At 38.2% G+C, this 21,794-nt stretch overlaps 1 protein-coding gene across 1 annotated transcript; it reads left to right on the forward strand.

The window, feature by feature from the left end:
* The first annotated feature begins 202 nt into the window (after nucleotides 1-202).
* On the forward strand, nucleotides 203-16,014 carry LOC103893259 (cytosolic beta-glucosidase-like). Its single transcript, XM_019470209.1, is given in 9 exon segments — nucleotides 203-340; nucleotides 4,640-4,712; nucleotides 8,900-9,127; nucleotides 14,435-14,483; nucleotides 14,485-14,657; nucleotides 14,825-14,937; nucleotides 14,940-15,057; nucleotides 15,530-15,597; nucleotides 15,880-16,014. Coding segments are annotated over 9 exon segments (1,095 nt in total).
* The last annotated feature ends 5,780 nt before the right edge of the window (nucleotides 16,015-21,794 follow it).

The raw sequence follows: 21,794 nt of genomic DNA on the forward strand, positions 1-21,794 counted from the left end.
AGATATAAATGAATAGAGCATGGTTTTACATGAAAGAGCTTTTGCCAGGTTTTCTACTGAAGTGTGCAAATTTAAAGCTGTGGATCAACGCCCTGCTCTCTGCACACTCAGTGTTGGGTTACAATGTAGTGACAGTGACAAACTCCTGAGCGGCCAAGCCCACTTAAAAATACTGTATGGAGGCACTCAGCAATAAAGGACGATGCCTTCAACAGCCAAGAGCTACCAAGGACTTTTGAAGACTGATGACCAATATGGAATATCACTTTACATATGTACTATACATCCTAATGCTGTGCTGCGCAGAGTTGCTGAAACTGTCTTTGGTACAGGGAGTGATGTAACATTAGTTTGGTGCTCTGCTATAGCTTGTGTACAGTTATTCCCAGCAAGATTAGTTTGTGTGATCTCCTCAACTGGAATTAACTTGCTCACAACTGGCCTTAGCTCTCCAAGATATTGTGCACATATATCTGGTGTTGGAAAGATCATAGCAGCTGGCATTGCATCGGCAGTTTCCTCAGCAATATCAAAAAATTCAAGCTGCATGATGCAATTACCAGAAGCAGTGGGAGAATATTTTATTTCTTCAGTCTCATGCTCTTTTACAGTCTTTTAGCCAGTGGCTCACTGTTATGTCATTCACTTCATGAAGGACAACACTCTGTTGTTAAATGGATGGCTTACTTTTAAGTTTTCTTCCAGGAAAAAATTCCATAGCTGCAAAATCTCTAACCATCTGACAGATAGTCTGTTTTTCTAGTGCCCAGACTAAATGCAGAAGAGAGCTGATGGTTGTAGAGCTGCTTTAAGATGAATCACTACTTCTTTGGTTATTCTTTAATAGTTTTGCCCAATTTTCAGTTTGTCTCTGCTGCTCAGCTACAGATTCTTGCCTAGTTTTCCTAATGTTCTCGATTTTAAATCTCTTCCAGCATTACAGCTCTCCAGATTTTTACCTGTTACCATCTGTTGATTTTTTTACCCAAATATTATTCTTCTGTTTTCTAAACTGAATCTCATTGCAATATTCTGCCTGTGTTTCTAATCTTCCCATGACCCCTTGTATTATTTCTCCATTTTCAGCAGTGTGCTCAGCTCCTCCTAGTTTAATAGATCTGCAGATTTCATTAATGTACCATTTACTCCCTCTTCTAGTTCATTATTGAAGCTATTAAATGAGATCAGAAGTAATACTAATCTTTGTGTACTGCACTAAACGCCTCCCTTCAAAGTTATTGTTTATCATTACCCTCCATTGTTTGTCATCACCCTTCATTTCAGTCAACATGATAGTTCATTTCCAATTTGATTTAGGTTTGGGAACAGAATTTTGACACATTGGAGACGGGAGAAGAAAGGCTAATCAACAATCCAGCACAGGCTTCTAATTAAGGCTCAATTTAGAGGATCAAAGTTAGGAGTCCTCTGCTGCAGCCACAGTGTAAGGTGGAAGCTGTCTCCGTAGCTTAATTGAGAACACCATAAGCTCAGTGCTAAAATACCCTAAAGAAAACAGTACGCTGCTAAAATTCAGACACGTGACAGTATAGCTTCTGCTCTCTATTCATTAATTTTGTATTACTATTAAAAAATCAAGTTTGTCTGGCAGACTTCAAAGTGTTTTAGTAAATTTGTTTTCTCAATAGCTGTTCCATTATGTTTCCAGGGAGGGAAGCTAAATTTATGAAGAGCAATTTCAAAGACAACTCACAGAATATGTGAACTTCTATCTTTGGCTGTTTTAGAGATGTACAGTCTTGCTTCCAAAGCAGCTATATCCTTCTTCTGTTCCTGCACAGTGTAAAATTTCAGGAAAGAAATTTTAATTTTCACAACCCTTTCAAAGTTTAATTTCTAAATGCCATTGTAAATACTATTAAACATATTTATAATATGTCATTAGGAAACATCGATTCAGTCAGGAAAAACGCATTTTGACAAGATACAATTCTTCTGATAATAATTAATCCCACATGACTTAAGGGCCCAACACCAAAGCCTGTTCATCCTTCACCTTAATATAATACCTAGCATTTTATAAAGTTAGGTTGCCAACCCTTAGCATCAGGGCCAATTACTCTTGGTCTTTATTGATTTGCCAAAAATATCTTTATCCAAATACATCTGGATATCCAAGAACTGCTTGATTTTTCCTAGGAATACTTGGCTTGAGCTCATTTAGTTATGTATAGTCTGTGTCAGTGCAAATGTAAAAACCCTAAATCTAGTCTGGAAAAAATTTACCTCTAGGTAGAACTGAGATCTCTTATAGTTTTGTACTTATATGTGTTGAACAAAACAATGGGACCGTGAAATACTGGAATTCAGGTTGGGGTCAGGTTATTTGTTAGATGGAGGGAAAATTGTCAGAGTAAGAAGGTGGGTGCATCCTAAGGGCCATGACATGCAGTGGGTCTAATGGAAGTGTAATTGCAAGTCCCGCTACTGCAACAAGGAATGGGTTCATGAATCCAGAAATACAACCAGAAGTGGGGTCACAAATCTAGAAATTGGGTTGCCAGAAGAGTTTGAGATTAGCTGCTGTAAACTCAGCTTCTCTGAATTTTGAAGCTCTGCATCTTTCAGTATCTGCCTACTTATCTGACATAGCCTGCTATCTCATTACTGTGAATCTGCCTTAACCTCTGAGGCAAATTTTGTTCACTCTTCCCCAGACTGCTTATGGAATATTTTCCTCCCACTCAATCTCTCCTAAAACCCATCTCTGTCTCTGTTGATTCCTGCTAGGGAATCAGCAGTGACACTTTTTAGCCTTGTTTTTATGGTTAAGCATTTTTATAAAACTTTTTATTGGGTTTTTATTGCTACTATCTCCTGTCTGCCCCTCTCCCCCTATTATTGAGTTACATATTTATTATATCTCTTGTGAAATTGAATTGTATGATTTTCTGGGAAAAGATGTAATATCACATTTTCAAAGGTACCTACCAATAACTTTTAATGATGTAAAAAATATGCATTATTACTCTGGTTCATTAATACCTATTAATCATGATTTAAGGTGTCCCTGATGAGTTTTACTGTTAACTGTCCAGTGCTTACCTTCTTGCAAATGAAAGCCTGAGGAGGCTGCTTCAACCAGAGAACATTAACTAGTTCATTGCACCAATTTTTGGTCATCTGTATAAAACACTTAAAGGATACGTATGTTTGCCTAGACCACGTGTCAGCATGTGTTTTGGGAACAAGTTGGTATGTTGTGCCTCATTTCCCCCTTTGTTCTTTTGTATTCAAGGGCTTTTACCTTTCCTTTGAAAGACACTTGAGGAAATGCATGCCTGCTGTGAAAGCCTGATTTATTTTGCATTGCATCTGCACTGTCTGGTTCTGCAATGTGCACTTTGGAATTAAATCAGTGTCTCTGCATCTCTACAAAGGATTTTTTTTTCCTAAGAAGTTGACTTTATCATTGTGTGTGTTTCTGGCAAAAGTATGTGCATTAACTGTATTAGTGGCTTTTTCTGTATATGTCAAGGTTTGCCTTATTTTTGTTATCAAAGAAAATATCACTTATGTGTATAATGCTTTCCAGGAGTAGGTCCTCACCCAGAAAGGTTTCAAAATCAAAAAAGTGCAAGAAAAGTAAACAAGAAGAAAAAATAGTAGTGATCATACGTTATTGCCTAGCAGTCCAAAAAGTGCAGATATGGACCTTGGCAAAAGTAACGTGAATATAGTGTTATAATAAATGGGGAAAAAAACTCCTGTAAGTCAAAAAAAAAAAAAATCGCAGTAGTGCCATCTAGTGTGCCAGGTGTTGCAGTTTTCTGGGAAGGGACAGTAAACTACTTTCAGCCCATCCTACTTGTTACAGTCATACCCTGACTCATCCTCCTGCTGCTGCTCCCTTCTCAGCCTGCTGACAGGCGAGCAGTAACAGCACTGACAGAAGGTAGAGGAAGAGACCTGAGGGCTGTTTTGCAGATGCTGATTCTGGCACACATGCCATAAGGTTGTCATTGCTGCTCTAGAAAAAAAGAGCATGCATGGGATTTTAAAGAAGGAGAAAGATAGCTGTTCTGTCTGTACGCCCATACAAATCTTCCTCCTCTACTCATTGGTTTCCACTGCTAAACATGTAATGGCTAAAACATCCTTTCTCACCTACTGCAGGCCAGTTGTTTTGGTGCTGGGAGAGAAAAAATATAAATTTGATGCCAGAAAAGAAGAGGTGCTGCTGGTTTTGAAGCTTACTGAAAAGGGTGGAAATGACTTTTTGCCTGGTGGCTAAAGGATTTATGTTGCGTAGAGGGTCCACAAAGTCCTTTGGCTGGGAGGTGGGAGGTGAGAGGGAAGTGAAGGGGAACAGGGATCTGTTCTGTGTACTAATGCTTTGTACTAGGTGGAGCCCTTTTACCGTGACCACCCTAGGCTTTTCCACTGCTGCCTTTTCCACTTTCACTGTTAGCTGACTGAACCTCTCTGCTTTAAATCCTGAGATATGCAAAGTGCATGGCTTGCCCTTCAGTGTGTGAAGCTGCACAGGGTTTATTTTTGTCTTCAGTATCTGCTTGTAACAAGTGGAAGAATGATCGAGCCAGAAACCGTTGTCTGCAAATGAAGCCCGCATCTCCATAGCATCGCATAATGCTGTGTATTCGCCTGTCCTCTGCAGCTGGTGCCAGAGGATATTGCTTTTCCAGTTGGATTTGCTTGGGGTGCAGCTACAGCGGCATATCAAATTGAAGGTGTCAATTTTTAGCTGCCAAAGTGTTAAGGAAGTTTTAAGTGAACGAAAAGTCTGGATCCAGGAAGGAGGGTGTTTGATCTTTGCCTCATTACGTAGATGCTACATCTGATGCAAATCCCTGGAGCACTTCTGTTTAAACACTTCTGGCCCGAGCAGAAAGAAGAGGGTAAAAGATGTTTCAAATTGCAGAAATAAGGCTAGGTGATGGAAATAGAGGAGAAACCTTTTACTAGCTATTGAGGGGCGGCGGGGGGAAAGCAGAAATAAGTAATTTTCCCACTAGTTCTTGAGTATTTCCTTTCTCTAGAGCTAATTTAAGTATATTACTATCGACCATTCCAAAACTGGATGGGAGAACTACCTCATCAGACATTGGTACTCACAGCGGGTCCTCAGTTAGGAATTAATCTCCAAAGAATATGAAAAACAGTGAACTGAGAGGTTAACAGTTGGACTTGTGGAGACCCTCCCTCAGGGACATGTCTCATGTTCCCAACTGAATCGAGGTGCTGATAAAGTGATTTGCCCAGCATGATGTGAAAATATGTGGCAGAATAGGGAATGCAAACCCAGAAGGTACAGGGACACCTACAGCCATAACCCCCCTCAACCTTTATTCCTTCATAAATGTGTGTTTAGAGACCTTTAAAGTACATATAGGTCTGATTTTCTCATATTATACCCTGCAGCATACAGGCACTTAGCTCCCATTGATTTCAGTACCTAAATAGGAGTTGTAGATCTGAAATTGTCTTTGAGGATGTAGCCTTTAGTTCTTGGTTATTGCTGAAAGTGAGAGTACTTGCCCATGCTTGCTACCTTTTAACGAGCTCAGTTAGCTTCATCTAATAGACTGAACAGCTCACTGTTCCCGGGGAATCAATATTCTGGGCCAGATTCTAGCTCGAGTCCTGCAATGCGCATAGCTCTGCTAACTAATTTTTAAAATGTGAATTGTGTGTGCATATAGAATGACATTATAATTTCCTGCCCTTTGAGTGGCTAGATGTGCAACTTTAATGTTCTCTTAATGTATTTTTAATGAGCTTTCCTAAGGCTTCTGAGTGGGAGAAATGTTAAAAAAAAAAAAAAATCCATAATGTGGTCTAGACACTACTCAAATGACCCTTTTCCCACAGAAGTAAGAAACTCAACAGGGAATTCCTTCTCCTGAAAGCTTTGGAAGCTGTGCAGCTTCCGACTTAGAGGCAGCATGATTGAAGCAATAGTTCTTGTAGAGTCCAAACTCAGTTGCTGCACATATCACAAGATACACAGTAGATGAGGCAAGGGCTGACAGGCTACTTTATTTTTTACTGTCAGCTATGTATTTATGCACAGTGCAACCTTCTCCACTCTGTATATTTCAAAGTGCTAAAAAATCATACCAATTGTACTCTGCATGCTCAAAGTGCAGATTTCAAAGGTTCATGACTCAGTCAAATCAAAATCAATTTGCACCAGAACACTCAAAAGCACTTCTTCTTACTGAGGGCCATTTCTATGCTAAATTTCAACTCTCTGCTTGATTTTTTTTTTTTTTTTTTTTTTTGGAGAGAGAGAGGGAAAAGTTGCAAAAAAATCTCGTAATGGTAAAAGTGGTTTTCTTTACTTCTTTCATATGCCAAATAGTTGAACTGCATTAATTCAAACAATATTTCACCTTTCGGGCAGAGACCAGGCCAAGAAAATTTCACTCCAAAAGGTGAAAGCACAACTGAATTAGAAGAAAAGCTAACTTGGAAAGGTACTTGAAAACTTAAATACTCTGATCAGTAATATTAGTGCTTCACTAGCTTCACTTAAAAGGAAAAACATTCTATCTTACTCCATTGTAATAATTGCAGAGAATGGGGAACATGCATCACATTTCATGATAATTTATATTAATCATTTGATGACGTGTTATGTGGTGATTTGGTAGCTAAGTCTCACCTATGTGTTTGAAATGTAAAATCAGTTCCTCATCACCATTCTTTCCTGGCCCTGAAGTTCGCTAAAACTCAGGGTATGTCTCCACTGTGAAGTGCTGTGTAGCGTGGACGTTTCTGAGCAAGCTTAGAGGTGCAAGCTCAGTTCACTGAAGCAGAGCAGAGCTCTGTGCAGACTAATTGTGGCTCAGCAGGATACATCAGTGTATGTGGAGCTTTCTGTTGCCTTGGCTAGATTGCTTCCTACACTTTATTTAGCTAGCTCGGATACTCTGCACTGTACAGAGAGGCTCTTCAAACAGCATGAGGAATGCTTGAAAGTGGGTCTGTTTGCCACAGCCCCAGTCAGGGCTTTATAGTGGCTAATGACCACTGGAGTAGTACTGTCATGCTCTGCTGAAAATCAAATGCTTCTACCCCTCCCTCCCACCTCCTTTGCTGGAGGAAGGCAGACAAAAAAGAAATCGTTCAGCATCTGCTCTAGCTGCTGATTCTTAAATGAAGGTGTGTTAGCTGCCCGTTAGTGGCAGCTTTTGACTTCCCTTCGCTCCCACTGTAGTGAAAAAGGAGCTATATCATATCGATATGGTGCAGGAAGCCTGCTCTTAAAGGCTTCTAAATTCTAGGTACCACCAAAGAATTACTGTTATTTGTTATTGCCTGCACTCCTCTAAAATGACTATTTATTTCAGCAGGCATATTTGAAATCAGCAGCAGAATATAGAAAACTTCTAGTACTGCATTTTTCCAAGGAGTATACAGACAGAGCACAAAGTCTGTGATAAAATCTGAGATTAAGAGAAACTCAAACTGTCTGGATCTAAAATTTGACCTACTTTGAAGGTTGTCCCATATAAGAGTTTAATTTACTGACCAACCAAATGTAGATGTATCGGTGTTCGTGTGCTGCGATAAAATTCTGTAAAGAACATGAAATGTGACAATGATCTTTGAAAAGCTAGGTTACAGAAGTGATATTACAAATTTTAGTAATGCTTTAAATTAAGTATCTTCAATATGCTTAACCTTGCATTAAACTTAGATTTAATAAGACAGATGTGTGTTAAGTACTGAATATACTTAAGGGAGCAATCTTGCCTTGGCAGGGGATGGACTCAATGACCTCCTAATAGTTCTCCTCCATCTCTAATTTCTATGATACTAATTGATTATTAAAACACTTTTATTGAGGATTGATATGTAGCTATTATATAGTTATTAATCTTACAACCCAACTGATATTTAATTTATACATGATTTTAACACACAATGACATTTTAGTTTTTAAAGAGTAACCCTGGAACAGTGTGTTCACTGGGGGTCTGAAACATCTTGCTGGTAAATGAGGTTGGCCGTTTTGGGGTTATTTGGAATTTTATGGTAAAATCACACTTTGCAGGGGTGTAAGTTTACAAATCTCTCCACATTAAAAATGAAACGTTTGCCTGAGTTACAGCATTGCTCTGGAAAGACAAAAGAAGCTTGTCATGAAGAAAGGTGCATTTATTTGGTTTAAATACTATGTAATGTTAGTACTCTCAAACAACAGTTAAACTTTGAATATTTTTGAGGTAATCTGTCTATCTCAATTTTGGATTGCAAAGAAATTTCCCAAAACCATGAAAGTGAAGAAGATGGTGCAGGGATTTTAAGCATTCAAAATTCATTTCTGTGAACGTTTGGCTAAGCAAAAAGCAGAAGTTTTGCAGAGCTGTGTTATTAATTCAGCTTGTATATGCCTAGGGCCATGGCTCATAATGGCATTCCTTTCTTTTTAACAGACTGTCAGGATTTTCAAAGGACATCCAGAAAGCTGTAAGTGCCTATTTGTTGAATGTATTTCTCATACCCTAAAGGCTTTCTTTGATATGGACTGATCTTTTACATTTATGGATGGAAGTTGCATTAGAAAATGGCCTTTGTGAAAACCTGTAATATCTCAAGAGTTGCAAACATCTGATTTTTGGCTAAGGAATTATGAAGAGTGTCAGAACTCTGAATGCTTTTAAAAACAGGATTTTCAAATAATTAGCAGCAAGCAAAAATATGAATAAATGCAAACCCTAATGCAAATATATACTAATGCTTGAAAGTTCCTAGTTACTTTAAATGACATAAGGAGGGGGGAGGGAATACTGCTCATTTTGCTCATAGGATTTTGAGGGTTTTGTGCCTACTTTGTGATAAATATTTACATCCAACATATGTCTTTTGATGTCAAAAGTATAACGACCAAGTTTTGTTTTTCAAGCAGAAGGCTGGAATGCAGATGGAAAGGGCCCTAATGTCTGGGACACATTCACCCATCAGGGAGGAGATCGAGTTTTCAGGAACCAGACTGGTGATGTAGCTTGTGGCAGCTACACTCTGTGGGAGGAAGATTTGAAATGTATCAAACAGCTTGGATTGACTCATTATCGCTTTTCTCTTTCCTGGTCACGTCTGTTACCTGATGGGACGACAGGTTTCATCAACCAGAAAGGCAATTGTTTCTTAAAAATAGAAGGTTGCAGCTTTAATTCAAGGTTATTGCTGCAGTCTGGCATAATTAATCCAGTATGCTATTCTGCAGTGTAGCTTTGAAATTGCAACTTTTTTCAGAGTAATTATGGGATGATTTTTTATAGGTTTGCAACAACTTACTAATTAATATTCCAGATCCCCTTGGATAGCACAATCTTTTGGGATAGGATTAGTATTATGTTTCCTATGTATCTTTTTGCTTACTCCAGTTTTTTTAATTGTAACTCTAAATCATTTTGCTTCATCAGAATGTTTATACTTACAGGGATCCTAGCCATGAGGATATTTTTGGATGGCTTACAATAGACAAGTATCTTATTTGGCAAATGCATTTAGATAGTTTATCAGTACACTCTGATGTACTGAACTTCACATCAACTATTTTACACTAAGAGGGACATACTTTTCCCAGATATTTTCGTCAGTGAATTAGAGAGGATTCTTCAGACTCAGCTAGGAACTGTGCTTAGTTCTCTGACAAACAAAAGACAGTCCCTGCTCTGAAGAGAAGAGTTTTCACAGTCTCAGCAGACAGTGTAAAAGTGAAAAGGCATATAGCACATAAACAAGCTGGTCAGATTGCTAGAAGTCAGATATAAAATTTGTTACGCTTCTGATTTGTTTAATTCCATTGGTATGGACTAGGGGAAAGATGAAGGTGACATACTAGGAAAAGATAGGAGATGGCAGCTTTACCTGCAGAACGTAGGAAATGGAAGAAAGAAGAAATAAAGAGAATTGTGAAGAATAAAAGCAACTGAAGCTGAACCAGAAAGGATGGGAGAATCAAAGTAGTTGGTTGAGGTCTCTTATATGCTGGGAGGATAATGTTCTGAGGAGAAAAAAGCAAAGTAGATTTGAATGAAGCTCTGAATCTCAATTCTATCTCCTACTCTTCTGAATCTCAGTTCTACCAAGAAGACATATATCTTTGTACTTCTGGGGCAGTGTTTGCCTTGGCAATTCTTTTCTTCCACTGGTTTGAAGATTGCAAAGATGGAAGGCATCAAAGGGAAAGGATTTCTTAGAAAATGCTCTTCAGGTTGTCCTGATCTAGGATACCAGGATACGTACTATGAAGATACCAGGAGAAGCAATATTTTTCTGCAGAATTTTGGTCATGTAGAGTTTGGCTGTTCAATAGGCAGCAGCCTGTCCTCTGCATCCTGCAGATTACGGTTTTCACCAGAGAGTGGAGGAGCCTTTGTTTCAAGAATTCAGAAAGGGGGGGGCTGGTGAATCTGCTGTAAACAGACCAACCAGCCGTTTTCCCCTGCAGAGCATGACTGCAAAAACTGTGCCAACATCCTGGAGAGGCTTGAATGGAAGCCTTTTCTTTGCCACCAAAATTTACAATATGCGGCCCACTTTCACTGGCACAGCTTGCCCTTCCCTAGGAACACTGTTTGCGGCGTGTTGAATTTCAATTTGGCTGAGTCCTTGTGGTTTCTTTCCTGTACTGATATTCCTTCAGCTGGGGCTGCAGGCACTGTACAACCCCACAGAGCTGCCTACTGAACGGGCTTTGTTATTTAGATGTCAGAGTGGGAGATAGCAAGCAGATATTCTGAATGCACTTGGTAAGGAAAGCTAACATTTTGACAAAACTCAGCTGTAATTTCAGAAGATGTTCACTTGATCCCCAGTATAAGGAGTTGCCTGATTAATATTATGAACTTTACATTTAGCGAAAGGGCATTGGAGGAACTCCAAGTAGGCCGGCTTTCATTAGGCAGGAGTTCACTTTCTTGTGCAGTGATCTGTTGAAGCAATTGTAACTGCATAGCATGGAAAGGCCATCATCTTCTATATAAACATTTTTACAAAGAGCATGTGAAGAATTAGAAAGCTTAGAGCAATGTCCTTTCAAATAAAATCATTCACACCAACTGATTCACTACCAATTTCACACCCAAGACATAGGACATTTGAAAACCTTTAAAACCATTCTGTTTCTAACTCGGTGGGGGTAGGGTCTTTTAAAGCAGCGATGTTGTAGGTGTATTGTTCCTAAGACGTGTCAGGTTTTAGGTTAAAACTTACACCAAGTTTGTTTTTAAAGTAGTTTCGTACAATTATTTTTACCCTAGAAGGTGCCCTGAGCAGAGCAAGTTAGCTGCTAAACACTAGGTGTCAGTGTGGAGGGAGACAGAAGTAGTAGACGTGGGGGTATTGAGTCTGGGAGAGTTTGATGTTATGCCTCACTTCAGCATGAAGGTAAGGAATCAGGATGGGGGGAGAAGACGACAGAAAGGAGAAAAGAACAATTCTTTACTTTCCAGGGACAAAATGGTCCTTAATGTCTGTAATCCCAAAATTTTGGGGTGTCTCCACAAAAACCTTATATATACACTTTCTCAGAAGAACTTTTTCTTCTGTATTTCTGCTTCTAGCTGACCCACAGATACAGCCATAGAAACTAAATCAGGCTACTCTGGAAGGTATGAGACAATCTGGAAATTTGACTTGACATTTACATTTTTCAGGAATGCAGTTCTATTTCTCTTCATTTCCTAACACAAACCATAAATCTTTTCCAATATTGGTGTTTCATTGAGATGTAAAAAATGAATGATAGCTGGTTGCACTTAAATGTTATAAATTGTACTAAGTAATTTATAATCTGAAAATTAGAATGGGAAATGCTAGTGTCTTCTAGGCAAGCATTTCTCTCAATATGGTAGAACAGGATGCTGTACCAGCAAAGGATTTCTTTTTTCCCAGTTTAAGCTTATGTAGTAAACCTTGCAGTCCCACCAGCAAATAGTTAACACACACGCAGTCCCACTGAAGTCAAATAGGTCCCTGTTCAAAAGTAACAGAAACAACCTGTATTTGCTCCTAATTGCTCTTGCAAATTGCAAGAATTTTCTTTTCAAAATTTAAAATTCTGATATATTCCTTCCTTTTTACATGGGTGCATTCTCAGGCACAGGCACGTATGTCCTCAGAATTTAATGTGTTTTTCTGGTGCTGCATTCAGAAGGAAAAGCAAACTATCTGTGAGATTTATTGTGAATTACTTTGTAAACAAACTTATTGAGTCTTGCTGTGCAAAAGGATGTGTATGCACCTGTTTGTTTACAAGAAAGCACTATCTAAATCTGGGGTTCATAATTGATTGCTGCAGTAAATGTTGTCTTAAAAAAGCCATTCGACAGAAATCCTTACAATCAGTCATCTGAAGTTAGGATAATTTGAAGTCTAATACTGTCCTTTTAAGAAGAAGGTAGTATGGGGTTCTGTGTTGGCATTTTTAAATATCAATACACAGCAAGCTGAACCTGAAAATACCAGGGAAGTTATAGTTCAATATAGTACAGGCATATTTACTAATGAACAAGTTTCCTGCTTTGGGTTAAACAAAATCTCTGGTTCAGAAACTGTTAAGAATAATAATCTAAACCATACATAACCTCCTAAGCATACATTTTGTTAACCTTTGCAACTTAGTCTTCCTCCTCCTTTCTGTAATACTGTCTTTTAAGAAGAAGGTAGTATGGGGTTCTGTGTTGGCATTTTTAAATATCAATACACAGCAAGCTGAACCTGAAAATACCAGGGAAGTTATAGTTCAATATAGTACAGGCATATTTACTAATGAACAAGTTTCCTGCTTTGGGTTAAACAAAATCTCTGGTTCAGAAACTGTTAAGAATAATAATCTAAACCATACATAACCTCCTAAGCATACATTTTGTTAACCTTTGCAACTTAGTCTTCCTCCTCCTTTCTGCTATGTTCTCAACTTCTTTAGACCTTTCTCAGTTCTGGGTTTTAATACAGCAAGGCCCTGGGATAAACGTTTCATAAACACCTATGTCTTTTTAGGATTTGTGGTGGTCTAAGACCCACGAAATTTTTATGAATTTTAGGTTTCTGAGGGTCTTAAACACTTTGGTATATTTAAGCCCAAGTCTCTGAAGCAAAGGCTGACCAATTTCTACATTCCACCAGCATGATGGAGACCTATTCCTGGCTGGAGCCTCTTAGCTTAACGAGTAATAATTCAAGGCCACTGTTGGCCTTTTCCAATTACCGCACTAAACCAGATAGTTCAAGTAAAAGAGCAAGCTAATTGATACTCTTTGAACCAGAGCTTATGATGTGTTTTGCAATACCTAGTGTTTTCAGAAGGCTTAAAAGCAATGTAGTTGTGTTTGGATGTAAGCAAAATTAAAAATGCCTATATAAGAGCTTAAGGTATCCTGATATTTAAACTTACAGTGACCTCTCAGCAGCATAAAAATAGTCCTTTAGGAAACATATTCATGTCAGCCACTGCTAAATCTGAACAGAAGGTGAATTCCTTTTAAGCCTCTAGAAATACATCCCCAGTACTGGCCAGCTTTAACAACACATCCAGGAAATTAGTTGATCTCTGTCTTATCAAGGGGGGACAAGAAAGGTTGGAAGTCATGAGCTTTTAGAGAGGTGAGCTAATTCCTTCTTGCACTTAGAGGGACTGAGCAGTCTGCAGCAGTGGCAGTGTAAAAGGAAGAGAGCTGGTTTCTTGCATAAACTATTGCCAAGCCATTCAAGTTGGTGGCTAAAGACACCAGTGCCCTAAACTCCATCTAAAATCTATTAGAGTCCGATGAAAAGCCTTAAATGTCATATAGATCTGGTAAGATGCCCCAGCTAATGAGGGAGCCATTGAATGCACACCATTGCAAAATATTGAAGGCATTGACAGTATCTTCTTTGTTTTGATGCTGGCACAGACAGTGATGGAAAACGGAACAGTCTAGAGAAAACAGCTCACCCAGCTAACCAAGTTCAAATCATAAAAGATCAGCTTAGTTACCTTGCTGAGTGTGGCACTAAACTTTTTAAAAGACACAGTTCTCAAGGAGAGAAATGCTTTCATTAGAACAAATCTACCTGTCAGGCTCTCACGTGTCAGGATTTTTTCAACACGCTTTTGTCTTGTACATGCAGCCAGGCTGCCATTTAGGCATTTAAATGAAAGGATTATATTTTCATGTGACCAGCACCCATCAGAATTATGTTTCTCCTGGGGAGTTGCTGTCCACCGATCTATTTTGAAATTTGCATCCTCATTTCATTTTATGTGCCTGGTTGGAAGATTTTGTGTGCTGAGCATTTTTGCCAACTCTGGGGTCATGTAACAGTAGTCAGCATGCAGTTGAGAGGAAATATTTGCATCTCTTAACAGAGAAAATGTGCAGTGAGGTTTCTTCATGTGTTAAAATGTAATAAAGTTATTAAGTTAACCCTTTTTTGTTTCTTTTAATATTTTCAGGAGTCAATTATTACAGCAAAATCATTAATAACATGGAAAATGACATCCTGCTTACTGTATCACTTTGGCTTTCCTCAGTCCTTAGGAGATGAAGGTGGCTGGAGATCTGAAAAGATCATTAAGACCTTTGATATTCATGCAAAGTATTACTTCAGAACATTTGGAGACTGAGTGATCACTATTAATGAGCCTTACGTTGTTGCTATAGGTGGTTGTGAAAAAGGTATAGCCCCAGCATTGGTACCAGAGCTTACAAGGCAGCTTATAATGTGATAAAAGCTCATGCTAAAGCCTGACACTGTTGCGATAAGATACTTGGAGAAAACAATGTTGATTTGTGTCTATAGCTCTGAACTCAGACTGGTAGAACCTCTACAAATTCTGTAGCAGATCAAAAAGCAACTAAAGGGTACCTGTCCTTTACCTTAGATGGGTTTGTCAGGACAGTGTTTACTGATAGTGAATATCCAGCCATCATGAAGTCCTGGATTTCTGCAAATAATAATGGATTTCTGCAGTAACCCTGCATTCAAAGCAGGGTTACTTATCATCAAGGCTTCTGGAATTCACTAAAGAGGAAAAAATTATGATCATGAGTATTGCTGACTTCTTTGCCCTGAACTGTTAAGCTTAAGACCAAGAAAATGCAGACAAGAGGCTAAGTGTTTCAATGGACTGTGAAGCTGAGCAAATAATGGATCCTTCTTGGCTTATTGCAACTGGGAGTTTATGCCTGGCTGTAGTACCAAGGGATTTGCATTGGCTCCTGTGTTATATCAAGGAATGACCTCAGGCTCACAGGACCATTTTACCACTGTTAACTGGCCAATGAGGGGATCTGAGAATCCAGTGAATAATACTGGCGATTTGGGGTTTTTTTGAGGGGCCCATCTGGATGGCATAAGACATTGTACAAGATATAAATAAACAAGTCACCTTGGGATTCTTAATTTAATTTTTGCATGCTGGCTATAAAGAGTAGAAGCCTTAGTATTTTCCTGTTGCCTTTGCACTTGATAGCTATTTTACAGTTTGAAATGACACACCAGTGTTATATCATCTTTTGAACTCCAGAAATGGTCTTTCTGATGCCAGCAGTAAGGCTTTCCTGGCATGCATCTACTCCTGGCAATGGGACGTGTGGTGACTGCCAGTACCAAGGGGTTAAGGAGCAGTGACAATAAGCAGATGCTAATACAGGAAAGATATTTTAGTCTTCTCATTAAAATAAGTCATTTCACTGTCTTCATGGATATTTGCACAGTTTTGCTTTTCTATTGTTAGTCATAAAAGGTCAGCTCATGGAAAATTAAGTTAATAGGGTCAGTGCAATTTGATGAAAACTAGTTTTAGTTTGTAGCTTAGAAAAGATAGAGGGTAATGCATCTGATTTTATGGGCTTTCTTACATCTGTTCTGAATAAAACTTCTGCTCTCTTGTTCTAGGATACATACAATAACCCTATAATTTACATCACTGACAATGGGCTTTCCCGAAGTGACCCTGCTCTACTTGATGACAGTCAACGATGGGAGTATTTCAGGCTGATTTTACAGGAAATTTTAAAAGGTACCATTTAAAATGATGAAAGATTAATTGTGCAAACTTAATATAATTTTACTTTGTGCTTATTTGCATTCAGCAATGATTCTTGAAGCTAAAACTCATGTAAATTGGAGTAAAATAATGTGATTAGAAAAAAAAAATAGCTGAAAGGAAAGCAAGTAGTTTTAATCCAACTCCCCCCATCATGGGGTGGAAATAGATGAAAAGGTGCTCCATACATACATTATTTCTAAACTCAGTTTTGTAGGGCCATAGTTCTTCGCTGAGCAAAGCAACAACATTGATCTTCAAAAGTGCTCATCGTTCATACTTCTCATTGTGAAGGATGTAGAGTTGAGTGCACCTGAAAACCTGACCATTACATCTCATAATATCCTTACAGAACACGACCTCCCATACACAATGAATCCATGTAATAATTCATTCCTGTACAGGGCCATTAAGTCGTTATAGCTTAGCTTCTGCCTTTATGTCAGGATGGCCAAAAGTGTTCAGCACTAGTGAAGCTCATTTTTTCCGAAGATGCTTTACCATTAGTTTTGATAGAAACAAAGTTGGTCCAATTTCCAATCTTCCGGAAATTTGTTCCCTACCTTTCTTCTGTTGGTAGTATTCTCTGAGGTAATTTACAGGGAGTAGATCTTCTCATTATGTATCGATCTTCTCATATGTATCAAGAGAGCTGTATGTTAAAATGCCAGTTCACTTAGATAATAGCTAGTCTCCCTGTTATATTCGTCCAAAGTTATCACAATCATGAATGTCATATCATAGTTTAATATTTTTTTGTAGCCATTCTTCCATCTTCGTGCTTCTTTTTTGCTTTTGCTGTGTTTATATTCTTTATTTTATCCTTACTGTCATTAAAATGTTCATTTAAAAGCTACCTTTCCATCTACTTCCTTTTCATTTACAGTTGCAATTTAGACTTGTCATTCATGCCAATTAACTTTTTTTGTTCAAGTAGAAGATGCAAAGGACCATTTTCTGGCACTGAAACCAACAGGTAGGGCCTGCTTCTATCTGAAGCAGGCAGACCATCTTCTAGCTGCCTTTGGAGAGCATTTCCTGTGCTGTGCCATATCTGGCCCCAAGCCATGTCTGGAAAGTAATAGCTGGCATCGGACAGCAGTTGTGTCAAGGAGTAAAAATTAGGGTCCGCGGACTATTGAGGGATGATGTTTGAGTCAGGCCATTGACCCTATTTTGTTTACTTATAAGGCTGTAGGCAGGATATCTGGAATTGACTTTCTCTGAAGAGGTAAAGAAATGAATAAACATTCAATTCTCACTGTTTAATGAAATGGGATTCATTTACCAAATCTAGTCATTTTAGAATGTACAATGGCTTATCCCGAAGTAAACGTTTAGAGTAGGTCTGATGAATCATACCTTAGTGCATTCATTGACACAGTTCTCTTCATGCATAGTAAGGAAATGAAGGGGACTAGCTCTGAAGTAGATGCCTATATGGGAGACATCAAAAGTTGGGTAAAATGAAATTGCCATTTGTTCATTCCAACAAAGCTTTTAAACGTGTGTGTTCTGACTGTAATCAGTGCAGCCTTACACAGGTTTAGTTATATATGTTGTTTGACATTAAGCTGGATTGATGTTTATCATTTTATCCAGTAAAAAGCATGGTGAAACACTGGTTGAAACAGGTCTCTGTATGCAAAGATAATATAAATATTAAATCCATCACCTGTAAGGCACTTTATGTAGAAATGCCAGTAACATTATCCCCATGTAACTTCTCTCCTGCTACTCTGAGTAAACAGTTTGTTAAGACCACTCCCTATGTACTGACCCACGAATGAGCAACCCATTTCAAGTTTTAAGCTCAGATATCCTGCAAAGCAGGATATTCAAAGATGTTCACTTTATTCAACGCTTAAATGCTTAACCATTTATTAAGTGTTATGTGAAGCAGAACAGTTTAATTGCTCTGCATACGGTGCCTACTCTACAATAATTCCTTATCTTTTGAGCTAACTTTTGAAATGATTAGTACAGGCTCATTCATGCAATGAGCTCTGGGTCATGACAGGGGCCTGTGTGGATTTTGCTGTGGGTTTTGGGCATGCCTACTTACTTTTTTGTCTAACCAAGAAATAAATATGCTTGACTACAAAGGGTAGTATATCTACGGCCTGTTACTGCACTTGTTAATAGAAATATTTTAATATGTTATAACTGGATTGATAGTATCCTCATTTTATCTTTTTGCATTAAAAACCCTCCTAGCTTTTAGAATATATGCTTGCACTAATTATGTTAATTTTGTCAGCCAAAATTTTCAAAATAATAAGGAACTTCCCTTTTCAAGACCTTGTGTTTTAAAAAGTGCTATGCTCTAGTACTCTGAAAATCAGATACTTCAATGCCTCTAAAGCTAGGTAGCAAAAATGCTGGTGTCCAAAATTCCTAAAATTTTTACTGTCATCAAGACTATGTAAATTACAAGATTTTGGAGGGCAGGAGGAGTCTTGAGCTGGTACAGCAACGTTCACCCACTAAGACTGTGATCACACAGTATGGATGAGTAATAAAACCACTGTATGTTACCCCTATGCTTTATTTTTAGAAAAAGGTTTTGATGCTGTCAGAGAAAATTGAGGTTTTTATTTTTTTGGGCAGTGTTAGTTAATACGACCAGAAAGAGCAATGTAAGTATGAACTAGGAAATAGTGTGAACAGCATGCAGCTACTATAAATATATCACATTATAGCTATTATAGATGGAAAATAGTTTTTAAATGGATACAACTGCTGCCATGTTGCCTCTGCACTGTATGAATAGATAAAACCATCAATATTTTAATAAATGTAGATATACATATTTAGCATCTCTACAGAGCCATAAGCGTGCATGGTGCTTTACAGATAAATGAAAATGATGTCTTCTTACCCCAAGGAACTGAAAATCTAATTTAGATACAATGCATGAAGAGATGACGAACAGAAGGCTGGACGAGAGGTAAAAAGAGAACATGGATCAGAGTAGTGAAATGCTTTTTACTACGGTTGCTCTTCCTTAATTTTATGTAATGTATGTTAAGGATGACATCTAGACCAAAGATCAAGGCTGCCAATAAAAAGGTAATTGAAACTACTTAGTTTTGAAAAGTGGAACCTTCTAAAAGAGATAATAGGGTTTCAGAAGTCTATGGAGGACAGCAGTGCAAATAGTGGGTAAACTATTGCCAGAGGCAGCTGATGAAGAGCAGCAATGAAGTTATTCCGTAATCTGGCTGGTAGAAGATTATTAATAATGCTGATGGGGAGGAAAGAATGAATTACATGAATTTTAGGTTGCAGAGGGCTGCAAGAAGTAGGCACTGGAAAAAGAGTGGAAGTTAGTAGGAATAGAAAGTAAAGAAGTTGAGGATGATGTGATGTGATATGGGCAGAGGCAAATAAGGGGGAGATGAGCAAGAATAAATATGAACAAGCAGGACTAGATTTGCAAATAAATAGAAAACATACAAACATTTAATTTGCAGTCAGCTAGAAGGTCAACAATAAAAGATGCAGGGCAAATAGGAGAAATTATTGTGAGGAGAAAGGGATGGGTAAAGCTTAAGATTCAGATGGTGTTAATTTTCTCCTTAAATATGCTTGAATGAAGCAGAAGACAAAATGAGATACAGAGAATGCTGACTGCAATGGGAAGTGCAGAGCAGAACTAAAACTGATAGTAAGCAAGGTGGTGCAGTTAAGAGGACTGAAAAAAAATGCACCTTACATTAAATGCGGTCCCTTCTGGACAGCTTTTTTTGTCCTTTTCCCCCCGAGACTTCTAAGAGTTGTTATAAAACCTTTTATATATTGTCGTCACTGTACACTTTGACCATGCTCTTATGAACTAACCATTTAGCCTGTGTTGTAGATACGTACTAGCCTGCTTTTGCTGCATTCCCATGCACATAAAACAGTGAGGTTATAATGCAATACTGTAGTCCATGAAAATATGATTTATTGTTAAATTAAATATGGATGTCATAATGTGAGCCCCTTGGGTCAACTGTAAGCTTGAATGTTATTGGAAGAGCTGCAGCAGCAGCTCTTTCTTCATTGCTGCTGACAAAAATGCCTCTACAAATAGAATCCAACAGTGCAGACATCTTAAGGAGTCTCTGAGATGTGCTGTCCCTGGCATAACATTGCCATGTGACATTTTCAAGAACTATAAATACATTGACTGCATTATAGTGTAAAAGTTAAGAAGCTTTGCAGTAGTCACTGCAGAAGGTTAAAATCAAGCTGAATTTGTTGTGAACACTATGAGGGATTCAAAGCTTTAAAAAAAAAAAACAAACCAGAAACCCCTAAAATCATAAAGATATAACTAGCACAGAACAACATCTCTATCAGATTTTTAATATAGTTTTAAAAGGTCCAGAATACATAAGTATGATTCCATAAAGTTCCAGTTAAATGCCAGTTTTATAACTTCACATTACGACAAGAACAGCCACACATAATTTCTTAGGAAAGATGTCTGAGACCACCTCTAGACCAATAGAAATGACCACTTTGTAGCGGTAGTTTCTTGTTACTGAAAGTTTATACCTCATTTTTTCACATTAATCCTTTGATCTGAATGTTTTAATTTGTAAAAGGGAGCACTTTTTTTTTTCAACTCTTTACCAGCAGTTTTCCAATGCAAAATTATGAAGGAACATTTTCTTTCTCCAAAATGCTCTGTAATCAGCCTTCAAAAACATCTTCAGTGAAGATAACAAAACACAGTTGTGTGTTCATGTTGGGAAAATTTCTGCTGGAACCAGGGTACTAGGAGCCTGGTCAGTACACCCACAGAAGATCATGTCTCTGAAACAGATATGTGAGTGGATTTCTTGATTGCCGGTGTCCTGATTTTGATTGAAAAGATTAAATTAAAAGTAAGATTATGCAATAGCTGCTAGATATCTATGGGCCGATCAGATGGTCCCTGGGGAAAGGGCTGCAGAAGACACGGGAGCTTTGTGTGCAGTGTTAGAAAGAGGGTAGCTAGACTGAGTGGTGCAGCAGTTTGTTCGAGTTGTAGGGAATCTGGATGTAACCAGTATTTCACATCCTCACGCAACACTTGCGATGTGCTTTGATTCAAAAGTAACTAGACCCCAGCCCCCAGTGAACTGTTAGTTTTCAAAAACATTAGCGACCGCAGCAGTAGAATAGTTCCTGCTCTGTAGAGGAGAGAGAGTGTGGGAGGTTTTGTGACTACTAGTTACCTCAGAGAGGATAACCTAAATATTTAGACACTGTGGATGTTGTACTGCTGCTGGATAGCTCATGATTAAGTCCCTACTAGAACCCCCTTTGGGGTATTACTTTTGTTATAGGCAGAGGATTTGCTTTGCTTAGAGAGAAGTACTACTGCATTGTTGAAGCAAAATTCAGGAGTCTTCAGCTTTGCTGCTGATTGCCTCAGTTATCCAAGCAGAGATTGGGGATCTCAACAACCAACCAGTCTCTAATCCCCAAATCATATCTATGTGGCCAGAAAGTTAGAGGCAACTATTATTCACCTACACATTAGAGATTTCCCTTAGGAAATGATTTGTACATATAAAACATAATCCCCACATCAGAAGTAGCTATTGTAGTTTTTTTGATTCTGCTTTTTTATTGTACAAGATGAAAGATAATGGCAACTCCACTGGAAAAAAACCCTCACAAATAAAAAAGAGTGGTTTTGGCCTTTATGATGAATAAACAGACTTTTATGAAAATTGTGTTTAAATTCGTCAGATGTGGATTGCACATAACATCATTGGGTTTGATA

This window comes from Aptenodytes forsteri, unplaced genomic scaffold (assembly GCF_000699145.1).
Source record: "Aptenodytes forsteri isolate BGI_AS27 unplaced genomic scaffold, ASM69914v1 Scaffold333, whole genome shotgun sequence".
NCBI lineage: Eukaryota > Metazoa > Chordata > Aves > Sphenisciformes > Spheniscidae > Aptenodytes > Aptenodytes forsteri.